At 37.5% G+C, this 23,981-nt stretch overlaps 1 protein-coding gene across 6 annotated transcripts in view; it reads left to right on the top strand.

The window, feature by feature from the left end:
• The window catches only part of LOC127578729 (receptor-type tyrosine-protein phosphatase T), a 935,885-nt gene that overhangs the window by 375,802 nt on the left and 536,102 nt on the right, over positions 1-23,981 (top strand). For all 6 annotated transcript variants that reach the window (XM_052031104.1, XM_052031103.1, XM_052031108.1 and 3 more), the window contains 3 exons: positions 11,363-11,634; positions 13,366-13,447; positions 23,371-23,486. In XM_052031104.1, coding sequence (XP_051887064.1) covers positions 11,363-11,634; positions 13,366-13,447; positions 23,371-23,486 — 470 coding nt within the window. The remainder of the gene's footprint in view (positions 1-11,362; positions 11,635-13,365; positions 13,448-23,370; positions 23,487-23,981) is intronic.

Below are 23,981 nucleotides of genomic sequence, written 5' to 3'. Positions count from 1 at the left end.
ATCCATATATGTTACAAGCTACACCACAAGCTTTTATTTTCCACAATAATCCTTGATGTGGCACCTTATCAAATGCCTTCTGAAAATGAGTATAGCGAGAGTTGTTGTCTCCTTATGTTCTAAGGAAGGATAATGACACAAAGATGTACCTCCCATCATGGGAGCAGTTCTTAGTGGAGACCTAGTGCTGGCTGTGTCTCTTGAAGCTAGGTTCTGATCAGCCTGAGTAAAATCTGAGGATGAAACATATGTTCATGGCATGTTTTCTGTCATGCGGGAAGGCATTATCAGGCAGAAAGGCGTGGTCTGGAGGCTGCTCAGCATACTGATCTCTATTCTGTAATTGCTACCAAATTTGCAGCCTGTACCTTTGTGGGAGTGAAGGCAGTGACTGGGCCCTAAGGCTTCTTCCCTGGGCTACTGCTGCAGATTCGAACGAGGCTGCATCTTGCTCCATTGATTCCAGCATCAAAGGTTCCCTGAAAGAATCCAGGTCTCAGATGGCTCATCCAACAGCTGTGTTAACACCAGGTGTTTTGAAAGGAAGCACTCTGGGTTAGTGGCAAGGTAGATCAATACTCGAATGGCAGTATAACCAAGTACTGCAAGATTCTTGGATTATTAAAAAAAAAGACAGTATTAAAATCTCTTCTCCAACATGGCCTGCTTAATAGGTTACACACAAGGATCAAATCATGGTTAAAAAGTAAAGAGAAACTCTGTTGTTAGTTAATTAGTGGGTCTCAAGAAGGTCCACACATTCAGCTGCACTGCCTCACTTTTGGAGTTCTAATCAATAGTCAGGAAATTGGTCATGAATTTGCATACTTGGAAATGCTACCCACAGAATCGGATTCCATGGTATAAATTGATTCAGGAGTATTACAACACTAATTTACTCCCCCTGTTAATTTTTTGTGCTTAAGAAAATTTAATTCGGTTCATAATTTAACTTAAGTGGACAGAATAAAATTAAAGGTCTTTCTAATGAATTTCAAATTCAAGTGAAATGAGTTTAAATTAACAGGAATAGGCAGTAACTGTATTCCATTGTTTATGGAAGTTAAATTGGAGACTTAACTCTTATGTGTAAAATTCTTATTAATATTATTCACATTACATCAGATCTTTGTACATTAATCTAAAACTAATTAGTTAGGAAACAGAATGAGTTAAGTAGAATCATTGCAAATGTTCTGAATAGACTCAATCAATGTGTTGAAACGTACGTTTAATTCACTGCAGCTTCACAATTTATGCAGTGACATGGAGCACCATTTCATTTGAACAGCAAGGAAATCACTGAGAGTAATCAATGGACTTTGACGAGCTGATTACTCTCAGTTGCTACTAATCAGTGAGAAAGACACTGTAGTTTCCTTCTACTATACTATGAAAAACACACGTGGAAATTCAGCACAATGTCTGTTTTCAAGTAATTTATAAAGCATAACCGATTTCATATTACATGAATGCTAATAAATTGAACACCTAAAAGCTCCACAGTGTAAGCTTGGATAAAATAATTTTGATATTATCCTTTCTAAAATTGCAATCCTCTGGTTTTTCTAGCATCTATTTCTTAAATAAATCCATTGACATGGTTTTCAGTCATGATTCTAAAGATAAGGATATATATTTAAACATGAGCTTGACAATCACTTTAAATGTTGCATTGCAAGCTGTTTCCACAAGCTGCAGAAAATACACAATTCAAACTGCATTCACAAAGTTTTTTGGAAGAAATCTGCAGCCCTGATTGTTTTGAGGTAAGAAAGTGCTTCATAGTTCATTAAAACCATTTGAAATAGGTTAATCTGTTTTCAGAAAGAGGCCAATGAATTAAATTGAAATTTAAGTATCCTGTGTGTAGTTTCGGCTATATGTCTGATTGAGAATTTTTTGTGAGATTAGGAAAGACATCTTTAACTGTTTTCATTTTGTTCAGTTTTGAAATGTGTCTGAAAATATAATGCAGACTAACTTATTTCAGTGCTTATACCTCTGAAATCAACACACAGGAAAGAAAATCTGAGGAAGATTTACACCAAAAAACAAATTGGTCATAGACTTTGCCTCAACATTGTTTTGCATTAGTATAGAAGGCCTGACCATCTGTTGCATTTTTATTGTGAGAGGTGTTTGAGGAAAGGAAATTGATGACCAATTTTGGCCATCAATTTCTATGAAACAGCTGCTTTGACAGTAAGAAATGGATGGGAACTGGCGATGAGTCTTGCATGTCAGCTGTCCCATTGATGCCCAAGACCAATCTGTATTGTATGGTATTGTAAATGAGCCAAACATTTATATCCCTTCTCTGTGTTTAATGCTGATTAAGTATACAAGTTGTGCTCTACGCTGACTGTAGAAGCCTTCTTACAATTTTCAGATGCAAATCAGTGGCATGTGCACTTCGTGTGCTCCACACAGAATGGCACAAGTGTTTGTGCTTAATGGGATCCCGTCTAGAATTGGCTGTACGGTGCAAACCTTACTTGTCTAATGGACTGATTTCACAGTTAATGGTGTTAAAGTGAGGCTGGAATAAAATTTATTGAAGCATCTTGGCTGATTTTCAGGAAAATGTGGAGTCATTACATGCTTGCTTTTGCTACCATTCTTTTATTTATTTATTTGGAGCCAAACTTGAAGGCTACTTTTTAAAGTCATTCATGAAATGAGAACTTGTTCACTGTTAATTTAGCTTCAGTTGACTTTTATGGTCAAAACAAAACTTGGCCAACTTGACAGGAAGGGAATGATAGATGGACCCCTGGGAATGTTGACTTACCTGGTCCACTGACTGAACTGGGCAGGCTAAAGAGAACTGAGAGAATTTCCTGGGTGCAAAAACAAGGCTCTGGTTCCAGCACAGGAATTGTCATGGGTGCAACATGTTACATGCATCAAAAAGAGATTCTGCTTAATCATTAGAAATATAATCGGCTATCAAGAGTACATTGGCTCATAAAAAATAAGGTCTCATTTACAGCTGTTGTGTTTGGCACCAATGCTGATGGACAGATCTGAAATAAAAGTCCAAAATCCAGAATTCAAAATTGAAGGCCTCTCTGTCGATGGAAACATCTCCTCCTCGCTGACAATCAACACCTCAAGGATGTGTGCTTAGCCCACTGCTCTACTCTCTCTACGCTCATGACTCTGTGGCTAGGCACAGCTCAAGCACCATCTATAAATTTGTTGATGACACCACTGTTGTTGGCAGAATCTCAGATGGCGATGAGGAGGCATACAGGAGTGAGATAGATCAGCTTGTTGAGTGGTGTCACAACAATAACCTTGTACTCAACATCAGCAAACTAAGGAATTGTTTGTGGACTTCAGGAAGGGGAAGTCAGGAGAAGGTGGCATCCATCACTAAGGACCCTCACCATCCGAGACATGCCCTCTTCTCATCACTACCATTGGGGAGGAGGTACAGAAGCCTGAATGCCCACACTCAATGCTTCTTCCCCTCCGTCATCAGAACTCTGAACATTCCATGAACCCATGAACACTACCTTGTTATACCTCTTTTGCACTATTTATTTATTTTTGTAACTTATGGTAATTTTTATGTATTGCACTGTACTGCTGCTGCCAAACAACAGATTTCACAACATACGCCAGTGATAATAAACCTGATTCTCATTCTTAAATTCTAGCTTCTGATCAATTTCTGCCAGCTGAAGGGCTTTCTCGTATTGCAATGTGCAGGACTGTATGTGATGGTCGAGGTCCTGATGAAATGCTAATTCTGATTCTCTCCCCACAGAAACTGCCTGATCTGATGGGTATTTCTATTTCTATTTCATTTCAGATTCCAGCATCTGTAGTCCTTTGCATTCAGCATAACCAGGGGAGATTTGGCAACGTAGCCAACTTGCTATGAAATCCTCTGCTTCCACTTCATACTGTTTAGACGTGCTGAGAAATGTCCAATTAACACCCTGGAACCCAGATTTTCTGCAGCTGGCTTAGCTTATACCCAGATAATGATTATAGGTTTTTACACAAAATAACATGGAATTTTAGCTCATTGACTTCAGTTCATATGGCTGTAAAGGTCACAGTAATGGCAAGGACAGAAGGCTGTGTGTAAGTGAAAGTTAAAGACATATGGATGATTAAAGGGAGATGCCATGATTGGGGGGATGCCTTTGAAGTTCCTGCTAGGGGTCTCAAACCATCATTAGAGAACAGAGGACAAAAAGTGTTCAGAATGAAATTTAAGTTGCAGCCAATCAAACAATCATGGTTTAGCTTGCTTTTGTTAAAGCACTTGTCACAGAAAACATGACATTCCCTGGAATGTTTCTGAAGATAAATCCAGAAGCAGTTAACAAAACATCCACTAGCCCTAGCAGTGTCATTTGGGAAAGTTAAACATGAATAGTTTAACATCAATCTGTCTGCATCAATCCACTGCCAAAATTAATATGATCACCTTGATCTGCAGTTCTGAGTGCTAATGGGTGAATGTTAAATGAGACCTGTGCATCCTGAACCCTCCGGTTTATAATGATGTCGACCTGTAAACCCAAGGTCATTAAGAAAACTGTGCAAGTCCCATCCCAGCATGTTCCATTTACCCAATAAACCTGTGCTTTCAGCCACATCCCAGTTAACCAAAGCTTTAATTTTAAAATTGGTCTTGAATATAATTAAAAATTATTTTCGATTTTGCCATCTTAAAGTTTGTTTATGATCATAAAACAACCATCTTAATCTCTTGTGCATGCCTCAGTCTTTGCTGTTAGTTAAATGTTTTAAAAAATTGTCAACACTTATCATGTTTTATTTCCTGGTCTGCAAGAATACTCCTGTTAAAAGTCGAATTTATTTTCATATACACAAGTACATGTATGCACAGGTGCAATGAAAAATGTATTTGCAACAGTATCACAGGCACAGAGCATCAGATAAGCAGCATTCACAAGAAAAACATAAATTAAACATAAATTATACACAATTTTTACAAGAAAGAATACAAGTAGAATTGAAAAAAAAGTCCATTGTAGTGCAACGTGGTTAAAGTGGTGACAGTGTTGCTATACTGAGCTAGTGATTAGGTTTGTGCAGGTTGGTTCAAGCACAGAATGGTTGAAGGGAAGTAACTGTTCTTGAAACTGGTGGTGTGGGATTTTAGGCTTCTGTATCTTCTCCTCGATGGTAGCTGCGAGAAGAGAGCATGGCCCGAATGGTGGGGATCTTTGATGATAAATGTTCCTTCTTGATGCAGTGACTTGTGTAGATACTACTGATGGTGGGGAGGGATGTACCCATGATGTATTAGCTGAGTATTGGTTTGATTGGCTTTGTAGTTTGCTTGGTGAATTCATTGTTGCTGAATCTCTGAGATCCCCCAGAGCTAGAGGCGGAGTGAAATTAATGCCACAGAGAAAGTGTGATCTTTGTGCACAGCTTTCCTCACTGCTGACCACAAAACCTGGACCAATATATGCCTGTCTCTGCAATGACTACTTGCTTGATGCATTTCTAATTTCAAGTGACTTTTTTGGAAGTCATAACCAGCTGTTGCAGGTATTCCTCGATTTTCAAATGTTCAATTTATGAACTTTTGCTATGATACTATTGGTTGTTTGGTGTTTAAGGCTTTAACAAAACTTTTTTGTTCTTACAAATGTGGCCCCACTCTCCATCTGTAGGAATGCATTTCATTGTCTTTTTGATTTATGATATTTCACTTGTGTTTGTGATGTTTTCTTTTATGGAAAAGATTTATGATGTTTTCCAGAAGTGCATCCCTTTCAGAAATCAAGGAATAGCTGCATGTGCATTAGTGTATCTGTGCAACCGTTGCACATCATTGATTCACACAATCGAAAGAAAGGACTTATTGTTCTGCTCTTTTATCTTTCACTATAAAAAAAAATCCTGTCTTAAATACAAACAGCCATGAGGTCCAATTATGACTTGTCACTTTAATTCCTGAAGGTATGTCCAGGTAATGTATCCCCAGAGACACAGCACTAGAAAATGCCTCTTTCTCTTTAATCTTCATCCTTTATGTAGGGAACTTCAAATTATAGTCTCTTTATGACCCTGTAAACACTTCACTTGCAAAATTAAATTTTCCTTGTTCAATAAAAAAGCTGAATCCTAACCAGTGAGTAAAAACATTTCCTTGAGAAGACTATTATTGAATGAGAATAAGTATTACCTTTCTCAAATCTTCGGTGAAGGTAATATTAAGAATGGACTGGATCAGGCTTGATCCAGTCTATACCTTGAGCACTTCACTGCTGGGAGGTATGTTAGGATACTGGCCAATTAAATGAGAAAAGATAATTTCCATTACTTTTTATGTGCCCCTCTCCAGTAAACGATGGTTTACAAAGATTTGCGTTTTCTGTATAGGCCACATAGGTTTTATAATGATAATTCAACATAATGTCATTATTTTCCAAGTCAAATATTTTGAAGTTCATTCAGTATAAAATGTATCATCTTAGTTGGAATATTTCTTTACTGGCTAAAAATATTAATTCTTAACATTTTCCGAGTTTGACATCAAAAAAGCTTTTCAAAAGTCTGAAAGTTGTTCACTGAACAACTTACCAAAAGTTGGCACCTACCATTCCATTTGATCAAGCAATAGTTCCACATCAATCTGCTTTCTAATTCTTTCCAATTTTCCACTTAAACTGTTATTGATTTGTCCATAGTTTACAGTAAATTGAAGAGAAACAAGCAGTTGACATTAATGTAATGTACAATTGGTAATCAGAGCTGTTTCTTTCTAAGGAGGGAAAGCATGGCCACAAATAGTACAGAGGGGGATTTCAATGCACATACTTATGTCACCTGGGTAGTGCATGTACCCAGAAAATGTGTCAAGTTCAAGATAATAACTGGATGAAAGACAACAAAAATGATTACAGAGATAAAGAGTTGAGAGGGAAACTCTATTGTCAGGCATTGGTTACTGTACTCTAGAAAATTCTTAGCTGAATAAACAAAAACACTTAAAATTAAAATCTGAATATACTTCACAGATTTTTTTTGAAGAAGCTTCTATGCTGTGCACAGGCCTTTTCTGTCTTTGATTCAATTTTGCAAGTGGCTTTCTCTCCATAGTTGCTCCGGTGATGCTCACCTCATTTCTGTGTCAAAAAGCAATAAATGTCATGTGTTAACTTACCTTTGTTGTTCTTGTTCAACAAAATTCTGTTCCTGCAATAAAAGTAACAATAATGCTATCCAACACAATATGTATAATCTGTTACCATTGTAGTCCTGAAGGTGAATTCCATTAACTGGATTTTGGAGTATATATTAGTCCTTGGTTTCTATGCAAACTGTTAATTGTTCCCAAATTCAGTTAATTGTGTATTTTCAATCCCAAAGAACACTTATGTAAATGTTTAATTAGTGTTCGTGCCAAAAAATTCCTTAGATCCTTACTTGACATCTGTATCTGCTTCATGTGAAGTTTAAGTCCAGTTGAAAGATTGGCTTGTACTCAGTCATGAATCTAAATCTAAGATCCAAAAAAAATGGTCAGCACAGTGAGACATGGTCTCTTAAAAAAAATCACTAAGTTGGGCATCGATATGATGTCTCTGGAGGAGTCTGGGATCACCAGGTTGTGTAAAGAGGGGTGAATCCGCCCAGGTTGGAAGTTGAGCAGGTCAAAGACCCTGTGCCCATCAGTAGTCAGATCGTGCTCATGAATAAACGTTGCAGTGCAGCCTGGTCAACACAGAGAGACATGGTCTCTTTAAAAAAAAGGTCTCGAGCCGAAACGTCAACTGTTTATATCCCTCCAAAGATGCTGCTGAGTTCCTCCAGCACTTTGTGTGTGTTGCTTCAGATTCCAGTATCTGCAGAATCTCTTGTGTCTCAGACAAAGGAACTTGTCTTAGTAAAACTTGACCCTTGTAAATGTATTTATACTCTGTCAATGGGTCAGTTGGGTTCAGTTTGAGTATATTTCATGAAAAGGTCCACAAAATAACTGTAGGTTGTTCAACAATGCTCAAAACTTATCGCTGCAACTTATTTTAAAAACAAGTACTGTATGCCTTATCTGGGAACACTGATAAACAACAGAAAGCCTGACATCAACTATGAACAAAATTCAGGAAAGGTAATGGATAAGTTTTCTTTCATCTTCATTTGTGGCATATGTTCATTGTTGCCGGAACAAACAATTATTGTCAACTTGTTGTCTTGTGAAGGTGACAGTGAACCACCTTTTTGAACCCCTTCAGCCTCTCTACTGAAAATGCTTGCCTGAGGCATGTATGAACAACAAAGGAACTGCAGTAAATCTCCAAGTCAGGATGATATGTCACCTGGAGGGAATTTGAGGGTAGTGGGAATTTCCAAACAAGCTTCCAAACAATTGTTAAATTCATGGTCAAGTTTTTACAATGTATCCTGTAAATAGTATGCACTACATCCAGGGTGTAATAGTGATTGTTGTTAACTCTCAGAAACTTGTGCAAAATTGCTTCATGCTGCATTGGTGTGATTTTCATCTGTGCCATGGCTGTTTATCCAGCTTTGTAGAGACAAAATTCTAGGATTTACTTACTCTTCGATACTATCTATTATATCTTTTGCTGATCTTAAAGCAATCCATAATGATGACTTGCAACTGATCAAGTAGGAAGTTACTGACTTGTATTTATTCCATTTTGTTTTCAATAGGACGTGCCTGGCAAACCTTTGCTTTGTCAGCAGAATGACATAGTTACACAAGATTGTTTGTCTAGGGGAGCAACTAGCTCTGATACTTAGGTTTTAAACTCTAAAGCTGGTCATTATCAAGGGCCATAGCTTTCATTCATTACCATTACTTCATGTCATACTGTATATCTTGAACTGAATTGATGTTGGACCTTAGGTCACGTCCATGTAGAATCATCCACTCAACTTTTTGGAAAACACAAGCAAGCATTTCTTTTCACTCATCCCAAATGCTGCTACAAGAACGGCATCACGCAGCACATGCAGACTGCTGGACTGGACTTATTGTCCTGACGGGACATAAAATAAAGTTAGTACTCTGCACTGAAGTAAGCAGAACAAACAACAAGGTATTATTGCAGCACGTTGAACACTAATGGGAGGGAACACAGACATCAGTTTGCCCTGGACATTTCTCTGATCATTTATGGAAACTTGGTTCCAGTGTCATACCTGCACACAAGTCATTATTATGTCCCACCAGGATAAAGGATGGCAAAGTACTTGGAGTTTCTTCCTCCCATTACTTACCCGATTGATCAAATCCGTCTTTTAATTGAATGTGGCAAGGCTCTTATCACCAATTTACAGAATTATTGTATAGATTAACATATTGCATTTGGTGCTTATCATGCATTTAATCCAATGTAGTGGTTCAGAGCATTGGTACTGCATTCCAAGATATACGTTTGCCTAGGTGCTGAACTCTCCATAAACCAATCCATTTCCCTACCCTCCTCTTCTTTAAGTTGTCCTGTTCAACTTCAGTCAGTTAGTGAAGATTTTTTGGGCCACAAGGCTACAGGTTGCAGTGGCAGTAAATTCTCCAGCTTACTGCAGCATTACATGGAACTTTATTTCTTTGTTTACAGTGTTGCCACATTACATAAAGGAGGATGTGTCAATGAAATAGTTTGAACCAAAGATAGCTTCACTGGGTTTACATTTCTTTTGACTACTAAGTCTACTTGCTTTAGTAAGAGTAGTTTAATCGTTGGTGTTAGTGTTACTGTGAGCAGATTTTTCAAAAATATTACTTCCTGTGTAATTAATATTAGAAACATCTATAAAACACAGAGTTGCTAATTCTCAGAATACAGAATCTGTACATTTGGATTATTTGAATTTGAACATTAATGAGTAGTTGAATAGCAATTTAATTAATTTAGCACAAGATTATCAGTGAAAGGCAGAACTATTTGAGGGGCTGAATGCAGAATAAGTTGAACACTCTCTTGTTATATGTTGTAATTTCCATAATCCTATGAACGTGTTTATTAACATGCTGGTGGCAACTGCACATTTCCCAAAAGGTGCTTTGAGACATCCAAAGCAAAATTAGATCCTTTACTTTTCCACCAACTTTCAACATTTGGAAAAGGATGAACAGATTCCTATCAGCAGGTGTAATTAAAAAACTCTACCTGCTGTGTTAATGACTGAATTTTTTGTTTATTATTTCAAAGATTTATTCAGAATGCATGGTATAATTTACTCAATAATGAGAAAGCCAGAATACAATTAACCTGGTCTTGGATTTGAGATTTCATTACACGGTTCTGATGGTAGTTTATTAATGACATTAATCAACAAAGCCAATGGGGAGGTTGATAAGAGAAAATTGTACCACTTAAATATTCATTCATATTGACCCTGGTTGTAAAGCTATTATTAAAGTGAAATGAATAGTGCAAGTTGACATATTTTCCAGAAAGCTTAGAAAACATGTCATACATAACTGAAAATATATTTCTCATGAAGTATATTTCCAGAATGAAATATCCTTATACAGAATCAATGGGCAAAATGAATAATGCACTTTACATTAGAATGTGAGAGAAATCATGATATGAAATCTCTGAACCGATTGTCTTAATAATATTTGAGCATCATATACATGATTTAAATATAAATTATATGTTTTGAACAAGTGCAGTAAACAAGAATAATGTTCTTTTTTAAGGACATTCTGGTTATATATCTACCCTCAGCAGTTGCCTTTTATTTATGCTGAGGTTTCTCAGTACATTAGTGAACTGACCTTGTCACAATAGATATAATTTGGAAATGAGCCTTTGTTGTTCAAACTGACATTAGGGAATATGTATAATCTTACCTTCATGATATGAAGATGATAGAAATGAATAGATAATATTGGAGGAGGCTATAAGAGACTTCAACATCAAAAGCAACTTAAAATTAAAATATTATCTACATGCTAATAAAGGGAAATGAATGCTGTTTTGTACACATTTTCAAACAATAGCACTTTGGTTGTTCCATGGTCATTCAAAGCATAAATCTGCAGGATGGAATAGTTTTATCATATTATTCTTTTGGAACTATAGCTATTCCACAGTGACTCATGGTGGTAAGCATTTAAAACATATTAAAATAATGTTGTAGGTTTTGTGCATTATATTTGGAATCTGTTTTGCATAAAAACTTATGTAACTAAGAAATGGGAAAATTATTAACCAGAAGTCAATGTGAAACAATTAGGGTGTCATTTGTGATCTCATCAATGTCACTTCATTTTCTCTGTTTATCTAACAAATTCAAACAAAATCAGTTCAACAGATACTTAGGAGTGAACTTCATTATTCCAATTTTCTTCTAAAACTACTTTTACTTCTTGTAGGAACCTTTATGATGGTTAACAGCTCTGGACGAATATCAGGACAGAAGGCTCATCTGATGTTGCCCATATTAAAAGAGAATGACACACACTGCATTGACTTTCACTATTTTCTGTCAAGCAAGGATAGATCCAGTCCAGGTGCCTTGAATGTCTATGTGAAAGTTAATGGAGGACCTCAAGGAAACCCTGTTTGGAATGTGTCCGGTATAGTTACTGAAGGCTGGATTAAGACAGAGCTGGCTATCAGTACATTTTGGCCAAACTTCTATCAGGTAAAGTTATACAAGTAGATATATGAGAGTAATTGTAATATATGAAGTGCATGTGTGCAGATTCAGTTGTTAGCATTGCTGAGTTCTCAACATGACCTGATGTAGTGCATTGGACCCAAACTTACCTTCCTGAAGACCAGAGTAATGATGGAGAGTCATCTTTGCCTCAATCTTACTTCCAGTAACTGGCTCACTCCAGCATGACATAGGCTTCAATTAAGTTGTAGTTGAGGATTAAGTTAACAAAAGCAAAGAAATAAAGATTGGAGCAAACTAAAGTTAGCCTTGCTTTGTTGGAGACTGCCATAATCAAACCCTGCCAGAGCAATACCCGTAAATAAGGGAATGCACAAGCCAGAAGGGCACACCTTAGATTTGAGCTTAAATGGGAATGGCACAAGAATAAGCACCTGATTGCTGTAGTGGCAGAATTCAATGTGGCCAGTTGCTAGTGTTATTTCAGCTACCTTCTGCTGATCAATGCCAAGACCCAGGTCTACACACTCCATGGACTCCTCTTACCATTATTCATTGATCTGTGTGTTGGTGCTTTTATGGTATTAAGGTAATAAGGTGCTCAGGAAATTGGAAATTTGCAAGATGTTGTCAAAATGTTAGCCATGTTGGACTATTTTAAACATTATGTTATTTTTGGGCAGTGTAATGATCATCCACCAGTCATTCTCATGAGAAGTTTTGTCCTCTCTGAGGAAGCAATCTGAGTCCAGTCAGATTACAAACATCTATTCATTTTCCTAGTTAAAGGTAATATAGTTTATCCCTCCACCAAGGGTTTGGAAAGCTGTTCCAATATCCTAACAAGTTTCTGTTGTTTGAGAGACCTACATTATTCAAACCTTCTTTTCTTTTGGTGATGATTTTTAATTGATGCTTATTGATTACCAAATCATTGACTACTGATTATTGTATTTAAAACTGGAAGTATGAAAACCTCAACTGATGTTTTTTTAAATCCAATCTACTGATGAGTCTGTGGTTTTAGATGAGTATAGAACATTCATGAATGATATTAGGGTTTAAGGGGTTAAGTTATGAGGGCTTGCATAAACAAGCTCATAATCCTTTGGGGTTGACCACATAAAGTTCTCTAGCATGATGAAGGGGTTCAGCCGGATAGACACAAAGGAACTATTTCCTCTGGTGGAGAATCAAGATAAAGAAAGAATAAATTTAAAACTGGAACTAGGCTATTTACAAACAAAATAAAAAGTCAATTTTCTACACTTCCAGCAGAATTCTGGATCTCATAACATTAAATGCTTTGGATGCTTGGTTAATTGAAGTACTGAGGACCTCGGGCAAATAGATTTCTGCTGGGTAAGGATAGCAATTGAAATAGATGAAAGGAGTGTAAATAGAATTGATTATAGATAATTGAATGATTCTACAGATTCTGGGGGAGGGGGGCAGTTATTGGCTATTTGCTCTTTATCATGCCCAAGTATGTGTCAGTTACAAATAGTAATGTTGCCACTCCAATAATCAAGTGCAGATCATTTATGCAGGAGGAAAAATTTTGCAAATGAAGCCTTCATTGTTGGCATTTACAAACCCTAAATAGCTTTCTACAGGAGCATGCAGTATTGATCGATCTACTCATGTAACAGTTCATATGGAAATAAGATCTTAACCAATCTGAGCCACCTAATTTTATTTTGTTTTAAGGACTGAAGTTAATTTATTCATCACCAATATTTTTTCTCATTTCAGGTTATTTTTGAATCAGTTGCTTCGAAAGGCCATCCTGGATACATTGCTATTGATGAAGTTAGAGTGCTTGCTCATCCTTGCAGTAAGTTATAAGACTGTATTTGTCATTCAGAGACATTTCTGATGTGATTAAAAAGTAGCTAAAATCTAACATATACGAGAATCACTCTCAACAATATGGACAATTTTAATAATAGGAATCAACGTAGAATGGGAGAACCCACTGAAGGTACGAGATAGGATTCAGACTATGTAATGAATTTAATATCCCGAACATCACCTTGGTTTAATGGAGTGATATCTATATGGACAGAAAAGAGGATCTAATGTGAGGCATTGTCAATGAGGGTCAAAGAAAATCTGGATAAAGGATAAACAACATGATGAGAGCAGTGTGGTGTCATTTAATTGTTCAGATGCAATAGAGTATTTCTACCCAGAGACCTTTTAATGCTTCTCCTTCACTTCATGCTGGGAGTAAATATGTTCCAGCAGAACTTGCATCAAATGCTGTTCAGGCTGCAAACAGCCCACAATAGCTTAAAATTTTAACTGTTGAGCAAGCTAAATAGGGAAATAGACTAAAATACTGAGATGATTCCTTTGGACCTTTATCTAGCTTAGTGAGGAGTGGACCTTGAATTAGGTTACATATAATAAGTTTGTGTTTTTAAATGGTTGAAGGGCAATAAAGCAAATAAAAGATTGAGGATGTACTGTAAGCGTTACAATGATTTAAGGTCATGTTGAAAGATCAGAAATCATCATTTTAAATTATGGACCTACAACAAAACCCGAAAGCAGTTGATTCAATAGTTCAAGTGTATTTCAATAGTATTAAGGTGGAGGGTGACCTCAAGAGCAAATGCTGACCTTGAAAACATCACTTCCAATGTTCTTAAATATATCATTGAAATTAGATATAGGCACCGCAAGACAGCTGTCTTGTCCCATGTACTTTCTGCCTGACAGTCAGTTCAATTGGCTTCATTAGGACAATATATGTTGTAACAGAAGGTGAAAGCTATTCTGCATTGCTGCACCATGTGTCAATTCATTCCCAAATACTTTAGCAATCAAACTTCCGAGTCTTTTATATGGGATCACTTTGCATTGGAATCACACTCTGGAGATTTTGTTACTAATCACCACCAAATTTTGCTGTTTCTGATCCAGGGAAGAAAAGTATCTCTGGAGAAAGCAATCTCATTGCCAAGGGTGCCTCCTCGACAGAGTCTCATGCAGAAACCTTATCTGTGCAACTCCCGATAATTTGAGTGGAGTCAGGCGTACTCCTCATTTCTGATGAGGAAAACCTTATGCTTAAAGATATTAGAAATACTATTCTTACTCAACAGATGTTGAGAACTTAGCAGAAAATGAATGGTTTATTTCAGGTGATATAATAAGAATGAGAATTCTTTTCTGGTGAAAAGTCATTTGCAGCTGAGAATGAGTTTTCGTGATTGAAGATACAGAAGTAAATGGAGCAAAGACAAAACCTAAGGGTAAACATTTACAGTCGGTATCACTGACGAACAAGAAGGAAAACGAACATTTTAGGAAGTGAGCTAAGCATCCACAGTATCCTCCACAGTGGGGGGGTGGGGGGGCAAGAACTATTGCTTTAAATAAATAATGACACTGTCTACATAAAGAGAAATGTTTGAGCATGCATGTCCAGTTATTTAGACCTAATGAAGTACTTATCTGAACTGACGTGGTGAAAACTGAACACTTAATCTTCCTTTAATTAGTTCATAGATGTAGGCAGAATATATCACACAGATAGAATGCTGCTACCTAGAGTCAAAAAGTGTTTTATATTACTTATTTACACACTTTGGAGAAGGATTTTTAATTGGTGGCCATCCATTTCTTAATTAGGTGATTACCAATTGAAAATTGCTGATGGTAAGGATGCAGAGGTGGGATGGGGCACCTTGGCCAATTCTTCTGCATTCAGAAAGACAACTTCAAGGCAGTCCTGTGGGTAGGAAAGCAGCATGTCCACCTAAAATAGAGAGGCGGTTTCTGAAGCTATGGCAAGTTGAGCTCATTTCTTAGTTGTGAGGCCTCCATTGCAATTTTTAGGTTCAAATGGGTAAAGTTTGCACTGTACGGTTGCACTAGTTTTCCATCTGGGCTCTCAAGAAATCTCCCATTCACTCCCAGCCAGTTTGAAGTCATTTCCTACCCTGCCCTATTGACTTGCTGAGCAAGGGAATAGGTAAAGCTCAATCTCCTAGAAGCAGCATGATCCCCTGTTGTCTGCAGCCAGCATCATCTGAACAAGACCTTGACCTCGAAGGAGCTCAGGCCACATGCTAACATAAGGGAGAGGCTGCTTCCTTGTTTATATTTTAGTGTGGCTCAAAAATTCACTCCTGAAAAGAATTTAGTATACTTTGTTTCCTGAGAATCAAAGGATTTATTCCAGTTTGGCTTTGGGGTAGTGATCCGGTTTCTCAGATCTTATTCATAATTTGGTAATGGATTTAATTGTAAAAGACCAGCCATGATATTCTATCCCTTCAAACATTTGAGATACCACAAGGTTGTAAGTACTATGAACACATTGATATTTTAGTTACCAATAATTTGATTTCTATCTTGCAGTGAGAACTGCACACCACAGTTAAACGATCATTCTTAATTTTAATGCTAGACGTCAATTAAATATAGGGTAAAGTGCTGGGTGCTAGAGGGTTGGCTGCTGGTTATACATCTGCTCAGATTGAAAGGAATATCAGCCTTGATGCCTATTTCCTCTTTTTATGTAGATCTTACCTCAGTGTTTTCAGGCTTTGAGTACTCAAAGACCAGATCATTTACTTCATCTTGGGGGAAGGGGTTATATATTGAAGTGAGGTAGAATCACTGAACATTGCTTAACCTCAACACCCTCTGTGATTTTCTGTAGTTCTGAAGTCTTGATGCCATGCTACTTGCTATGATTGGAAGCAAGCATGAACACAACTGTTCTTATTGTACCAGCTGTACATCAGATCACTGCCTTGTTTCCCATGCTCCCCAGCATTTGCTTCTGACTGTGTTTACAAGCAAGTGGACTCAAAAATAATTACTGGAAGAATCTAAGCATATCAAAATCAAATTAAAAATAATGCTAGATATGCATGATTGATAAATCCTGACAATCAAATAGTTAACAGCAATTTGTTAGAATTAGTTACAAAAACAGAAAATGCTGGAAAATTTCATCAGGATAGGCAGTAACTATGGAGAGAGAAACAGAGTCAAGAAACTGAGCAAATGAAGAGACCTATCAAAAAAAAAACTTGTCAAGAAGCACGCTGGTGGACTCATTGCCAGAGGGCTGCTCTGGCCAATTATTGTCCTAACTAGTTTAGGTCACTTCAATGATGAACGTGTTGAGGGAGAATGGAAAGGTGGACCTGGGCCAACAATACCAAGACAGAGGCCATCTTGAGTCACTTCAAAACATAGACAATGTTGTGCCTGAACTAAAAATGTAAAACTATTCACAGTGTGAATTCAAATAATGTGTTTTAATAGGTAGTTAAAGGCAAATAGTTTTCTGCTGGTTGCCTCTTCAACGCTTCAACAATGGGAGAATCTTGTGATTGAGCACAGATTTTGGGATCTCTCCAAGAACTGAGGAACTACAGAGAGGGCTCCACAGGACAAAAAGATAGCAAAAAGAAATTTAAGAACATATTGCAATATGTTTGATTTAATGATTCTTTTATGATAGACTACATCTAGATTTTTCTAAAGATGAAACAGTAGGGTACATCTTGCTGACATGACAAGGAATTCTTGGAATGACTATATGCATCAGTTTGATTCAACATTATTAGAAGTAATTACTGTGTGACCTATTTATTGAAACAAGTTCAGTTTATAAACTCTGTTGCCATGAGAAATATCTAGATCAAGTAAAAATTATTTAGCAAGTGCCAGTACTAAGGTACCTCAAAAGTCAATGAAAGTAGTTCTTTTCTTACGGAGCAGGGCAATTGTGGTAGTTTTGGTAAATTAGCCACACTTCAGGGCATGAATTTAAATCCCACCACACTATGTTATGCTTATTAAACACTATAAATCTGGTCATTGGTGGGCTGGTGGCAGAGAAAGGAACATTGATTGTAAAAGCCACTGAACTTGATCATTAATGTCCTCCAGGAACACCCCTCCATGTAACCCAGTCTCCATGTGCTTGCAATTATTTTATAACTAACTATAAATTCCACAATAAATCTTCAGTTATAATACAATTGTATTGCTCTATAATTCAAGAGAGATGAACAATAAGCGCAGTCTTGGCACCATTACCCATAGCTAAAGAATATTTATCTTTAAAAATCTAAACAAGAGAATCAATTTCTGGCCGTCTTTTTAGGAAAGGACAACCTACTCAAGATGACAGGAGCCTTAACCACAATTTTTTGTTTCATTTGAAGGAGTTCAGACTGTTTGGGATATGAAACAATACATTGGTGCAGCTGCTTTTTTGAGTAAAATAACTTGCACTGAGAGAACTGCTTTGGCTTGTGACCCAACAGCCTCAAAAGAACATTGGCTTGTAAAACTGGCTTCTGTTTGTTGAAAGTTACCTAGAGCACCCTTGGCCAAGATCAACATCATTTTTGGACCCCTCCAGGAATTCTTTATCAACCAGGCAGAACATGCTTCAGATGGTTTTCAAAGTCTCAACCAGAGGTCCATAAAGAGATTGCAGCAGGCCATCGACATATGGGAAGTTATCCTCTTGTTTCTATGGACCTCAGAAGAGCAAGAATATTGAAGGCATTCTGGTTTTCAGTTAGTATTAGCAGATGCTCAATTGGCTGTACATTTCATTAAAAGAGATGAAAATTGCAGATGGAATGATATTGAAGAACATTAAAGAACAAATATGGGGTTCACTCAGCTACCATATCAGAATTTAAGGTCATAATTTACTGACTTTTGGACAAGCACGAGAGTGTGATGTATGCTTGGAGATTCAAAGCAATAAATTGCTCATCAGCCACCAAGTATTGGAAAGGTCTTGGAAGTAAAAGGCAGATGGTCCAGTTGAAGTGTATGAAAGAAAGTGGACTATCATTCTGATTTCTCTGAAATAGATTGAGGGAAGAAGTCATTGTCAAGATTAAAGCTCTGTTTCAAGAAAAGGGTAGTCTTAAGGAAGATGGGCCAATATTTAGATCAATAAAACATTATTTGCACAGCATTATGCGCTATTTATATCAACAAGGTATCCAGAATCAAATGGCGATAAAATTACAAAGAAAGTTACACCCAGAAAGCACATGAGTCTGGTCAGGCTTGTTGCAAGCTCACCCCACAAGATAACTAACAAAATTAGAAGCATCTGGCCAAAAAACTGATGCAATCCTTTTCCTACATGATGTTCACTCCAGTTAATGAAATAAAAGGGATGCTCTAACTTCAAAAAGCCAAACAGATGCAGCTCTGCAACAGTGCTACCCAAGACCTTGATTAATTAAGAGAAGGAGGAATTACTGGAATGTATCCTAAAGAAAAGTTATATAGATACAAGTACACCAACTACAGGGCATCTGTTCATACAGAGCAAATAGAAAGTTGCCTCAGGAGAAACCAGAGAATTCTGAAGAAGACAAAGCTGCCATTTTGGGAATTATCTGAGAGTTGTCTATTTAGTCCAAAAAGTCAAGTTCAGCAGCTTGGTCTGTCCACGACAGCAAACTTCAGATACATTAGAAGAGAAGGACTTGGCCAGCAATGAAAACAGTGAACTAACACTGATCCTTCTGATGCAAAAGATTTTCATCAGACCTATTTCTAATAGTGGCATAACTTTACTTCTTATATTACATTAAACAAGTTTCCTGACTGCTCCAGTGATCCAGAAATATTCAAGTGTTTGATAGAAGCTTCCAGTTGAAGTAATAAGCACCTCACATTTGAAATGTTATAATTATTGTCAGTTTTTAATTAAATGAACTTATTGACAAGCATTGCAGCTAGGTCCTGATTAGTGGAATAATGACTTGGTGTCTATATCTTTCCTTTCAGTATTGATTACTGGGACGAAGACAGTCTCAACAATGACAACCTCGCAACAAAGATTATAACAATAGAGAGCAAAACCACCATTTCAGTACCTCATTTTCCAGCAATTCACGACCAAAAAAAAATTCTATGTATCTCCTCACAATTGCAGCTTTCTGCAGTATCTCGTTTGCCATAGCAACAAGAAATTCTAACACATATCTCTTTTTATTTTCCCTGTGATCATCCCATACATGCTGGGATATGACTTCAAAATTCTGAAATACTTTTAGTGATAAATAATCTTTAATTTTTGGAAAAAACTAACACATTCTTATGACAATTCTATTCTCCTCGTATTCTGGTAGCCTGACCTCAGATTGTTGTTATAGCAACAGGAAATTTGTCTTGTCTCTGTTCTCTGATTGCTTAGATGCCTTAGTGCGTGCAATTGGAATAGATGACATAATTCTGAATTTTGATCTATAATCAGACATCAGCATCCACTGTATCTAAAAGATTTCAATATTAAACAGTGTTGCATGGACATTTTAAAGTCATGCAGAAAGAAAATATAAATGATGTAAGAGGCACATAAGATATTTCAGCTTCACAACCTGAAAAGAACCAAGTAGAGAGATGTAGAACTCAGTGAATTTTTGTTCCTTTGACCACCCAAGAGACATTAGCAAATTCCATAAAGCACATTCCATAATCTGCAGCCTTTTGTTGTCTCTCCTAATCACCTCCCGGCCTCTGTCATCATCTGCCCATCAAACCCCTCTTCACCTGGATCCACCTATCACTTGCCAGCTCCTGACTCACCCCTTCCCCTCACCTCTTTATTCTGGCTACCTCCTCGTTACACTCTCAGTCCCGATGCACGGTCTTGACCTGAAATATTGACTATCTCTTTGCCTTCACGTATGCTGTCTGACCGGCTGAGTTTCTCCAGCAGCTTGTTTTTTGCTCCAGACATTATCCATGGAGGGGAGGCTGATTTTCATGATGAGCTGTGTCCACAACTCTGCAATTTCTTGCAGTTTTGGACAGAGCAGTTGCTATACCAAGCTGTGATGCATCCGATAGGATGCTTTCTCTGGTATGTCTGTAAAAAGTGTTGAGGGTCAATGGGGATATGCCGAATTTCCTTAGCCTTCTGAGGAAGTAGAGGTGCTAGCATGCTTTCTTGACTATAGCATCTATGTGGTTGGACCAGGGCAAACTCTTGGTGATGTTTACACCTGGGAAATCGAAGCTCTAAACCATCTCCACCTCAGCACCATTGATAGATACAGGGGCGTGTGCTCCATCCTAGTTCCTGCAGTCAATCATCCCAGCCCAAGGACATCACTGCATGAGTTCCTCAGGGCAGTGACCTTGACCCAACCATTTTCAGCTGCTTCATCAGTGACGTTCATTCCATCATAAGGTCAGAAGTGGGGACATTCACTAATGATTGTGTAAGGTTGAATTCCATTCTCACCTTTGAGCAAGTGAAGCATGTCAAAATGCAACAAGACCTAGACGACATTCAGGCATGGGCTGAAAGATATGTGACAAGTAACATTCACTCCACAAAAATACCAGACATTGAACATCTTCTTCCAACCACATACACTTGATATTCAATGGCATTACCATCACTGAGTCTCCCACTATCAACATCCTGACGGGTTACCATTGGCCAAAAATTCAACTTGACCAACCTCATAACTACTATGGATGCAAAAGCAGGTCAGAGCTTGGATATCGTAGTGCGAATGATCTGCCACCTCACCCACCCACCCCTGCACTTTTCCACTATCTATAAAGCATGTGTCAAGAGTGTGATGAAATACTTTCCATTCACATGGATGAGTGCTGTTCCAACAACTCTCAAGAAGCACAACACAATCTAGGACAAAGCAGCTTGCTTGATTTGCACCCCATCCACCACTTTAAGTATTCATTCCCTTCACCATAAGCACACAGTGACGGCATTTTGTATAATCTTCAAAAATCACTGGGCTCACTTGCCCAAGTTCCTCCAACAGCACCTCCCAAAACCAATGGCCCTTACCACCAAGAAGCAGCAAATGAGAACATCAATAATTGCAGGTTCCTCTCCAAGTCACATGCCATCCTGACTAAGAAATATATTGCTAATCCTTCATCAATGCTGGGGTTACCCAACAGCACCATGAGAGTAGCTTCATCAGAAAGGCTTACAGCAGTTCAAGAAAGTAGCTCACTGCCACCTTCTCAAGACCAGTTAGGGATAGGCAATAATTACTTGCCTTGCTAACGATGTCCAGATCTTTAAAAAAAGACAAAAAGAGAAATAAAGGATTGCAATGGAAAGGATGAGAGCATCTCTGTGCTGTAGAACTAGCTCAAAATGCACAGGATGAAGGCTTGGAATCAGAACAGTGAACTCAGAGGCACAGCATGTGCAAGAGGAACGGATCTGGTGGGTGCAGGGGATCTCAGAGAATTAAAGAAACATCCTTGATATGGAGAGAATATGAAAGTGAACCTTCAAAAAGAAACTAAGATTTCAAAGGCACAGAACAAAAGAGATTGTGTGAGACTGAGGGAAGTAGATTGTTCCTTCAAATCCAAGCTATTTACAGAATTGTGATACCTTGGCAGCAACTCTAAGCCCTTAGTGATGACTATGTTTTAATGTAAATATTACCATGGAAAGGATAATAGAACATGACAAGTTTTGTTTTGTAATAATATGATGGTTGTTCAGCTCCTCTGCATCTGCTCTGTGTAAGAAACAAGTTGCCAAGAGAAATCCTGTTGTCTGGATCATTTCTAAACTATGAAATAGTGTTTTTATCTGGTTACTGAGAGCTGTTCTAATGACTTTCAAGAAGCACAACACAATCTAGGATGAAGCAGCCTGCTTGATTGTCGCCCTATCCACCACCTTAAATATCCCCGACCACCAGTGCACAGTGTCTGCATTGTGTACCATCTGCAAAATGTACTAGATTCACTCACCACAGCTACTCCGACAGACCCTCCCAAAACCCACAACCTCTATAAGCAGTATAACACCAAGGACATTAGACACAAGCTAACACCACTAACTGCAAGTTCCCCTCTAAGTCACTCACCATCCTGGTTTGGAAATGTATTAGGTCTAAATTCTGAAACTCCTTGAATTATCTTTAAACATTTTTATTCATTTGAAATGGACAAAGTATGTTAGTATGTTTTTACTATATCCAGATATTATGAAATTATTTTGAATGCATGAACACTGACATTATCATATTAATACAACAAACAATGGTATTGCAGTGCAATATAAAGCATTATTTATGTATTTATTTCTATGTAAATCATTTGTGAATTTTTAAACTTTTGAGAAACGGTTCTGCATTTTACTTTATCTTTTAAATGCACTTCCACTACACTGACGTCTTCCTCACTCCTCAATAATTTCCCTTAACAGCCCAGTTTTTTGTTGGAAAAAGAAGTGAAGCAGATCTCCATATTTGTAAAAGTTTATTTTCAGTGCAAGTAATTCTTTTTTACAGTGCTATAAGAAATCAATTACAAGTATTTAGAGAAACCCTGACTTTTTCAAATGCATATAATGGGCATCCATCATTTGACTACCACCAGCTTGGCACAATGGCATACACTTGAATGGAATCTCATTGGAACAGTAATATAGGCAAGCCTCTGCCATTGCAGGGGAACCTATGCAGTAGCTTGTGCAATAGAGTGAATGTGTAGTGACCAAAATTTGTGTAGCACAGATTTAAAGTTCATGGATTTTACTGTGTTACTGGTTTGATGTTTTCCAATCATTTATTCTCGTCTTTGAGAAAGTTTCTTATTATCGCCCACTACAGCCACAGTAACAGGGGTTCCTGTTCATCTCTCGGGAGAAATTCCCAGCAAAGATTTTCAGCCAATAAATTAACAGTGAAGCTTGAGTACCAGATGATTAACCTTATTACTTTGGGAATTGTTCTGCAGGGAAGGCTCCTCATTTTCTCCGTCTTCAGAATGTGGAAGTGAATGCAGGACAAAATGCCACATTTCAATGCATCGCCGGTGGGAAGTGGTCCCAGCACGACAAGTTATGGTTGCAGGTTTGTACTTCGTCTTCTCCATTTTTCTTTTAACCATTAGGTGTTTAAATTGTAGGATTGTCCCAAAACCTAGGCAGGAGAATGTAATAATGATGGTTCATTGTGCCCCTTTTCCTTTGCTCTGTTAATGTCACAACCTCTCTGAGCTTCAAAAGGATATAGTTTGGTAAAGAGTGCCATTAGATCTTCATGTCAAAAAAGCTATTTTTTCCAGTGTTTACAGCTTTCTGAAGGTTTTCCCCTGAAGAACCAATTTGACAAATGTTCCTGTTAGTGTAATAAAGCTCTCCTTCTCTTCAAAGGCTTATTAGAGACTTTCATGAATCCTCCCTATAGTGGACCCACCAAGAGAATTGTTCTTAGCTTTTTCTCTTAAATAATAAATTTAAAGTGAGCCTGTCACTACTTTTATCAAATTTAACTTGATTTTTGTAAATATTTCACCTTACCTCTGTTCTGAAGGGAAATTAGCTCACACAATTCCATGAAGAAATA

The sequence above is a fragment of the Pristis pectinata genome, chromosome 16, assembly GCF_009764475.1.
Source record: "Pristis pectinata isolate sPriPec2 chromosome 16, sPriPec2.1.pri, whole genome shotgun sequence".
Lineage (NCBI taxonomy): Eukaryota > Metazoa > Chordata > Chondrichthyes > Rhinopristiformes > Pristidae > Pristis > Pristis pectinata.
The sequence above is the reverse complement of the archived record's forward strand: the minus strand, read 5'-3'. Positions and strand labels throughout refer to the sequence as shown.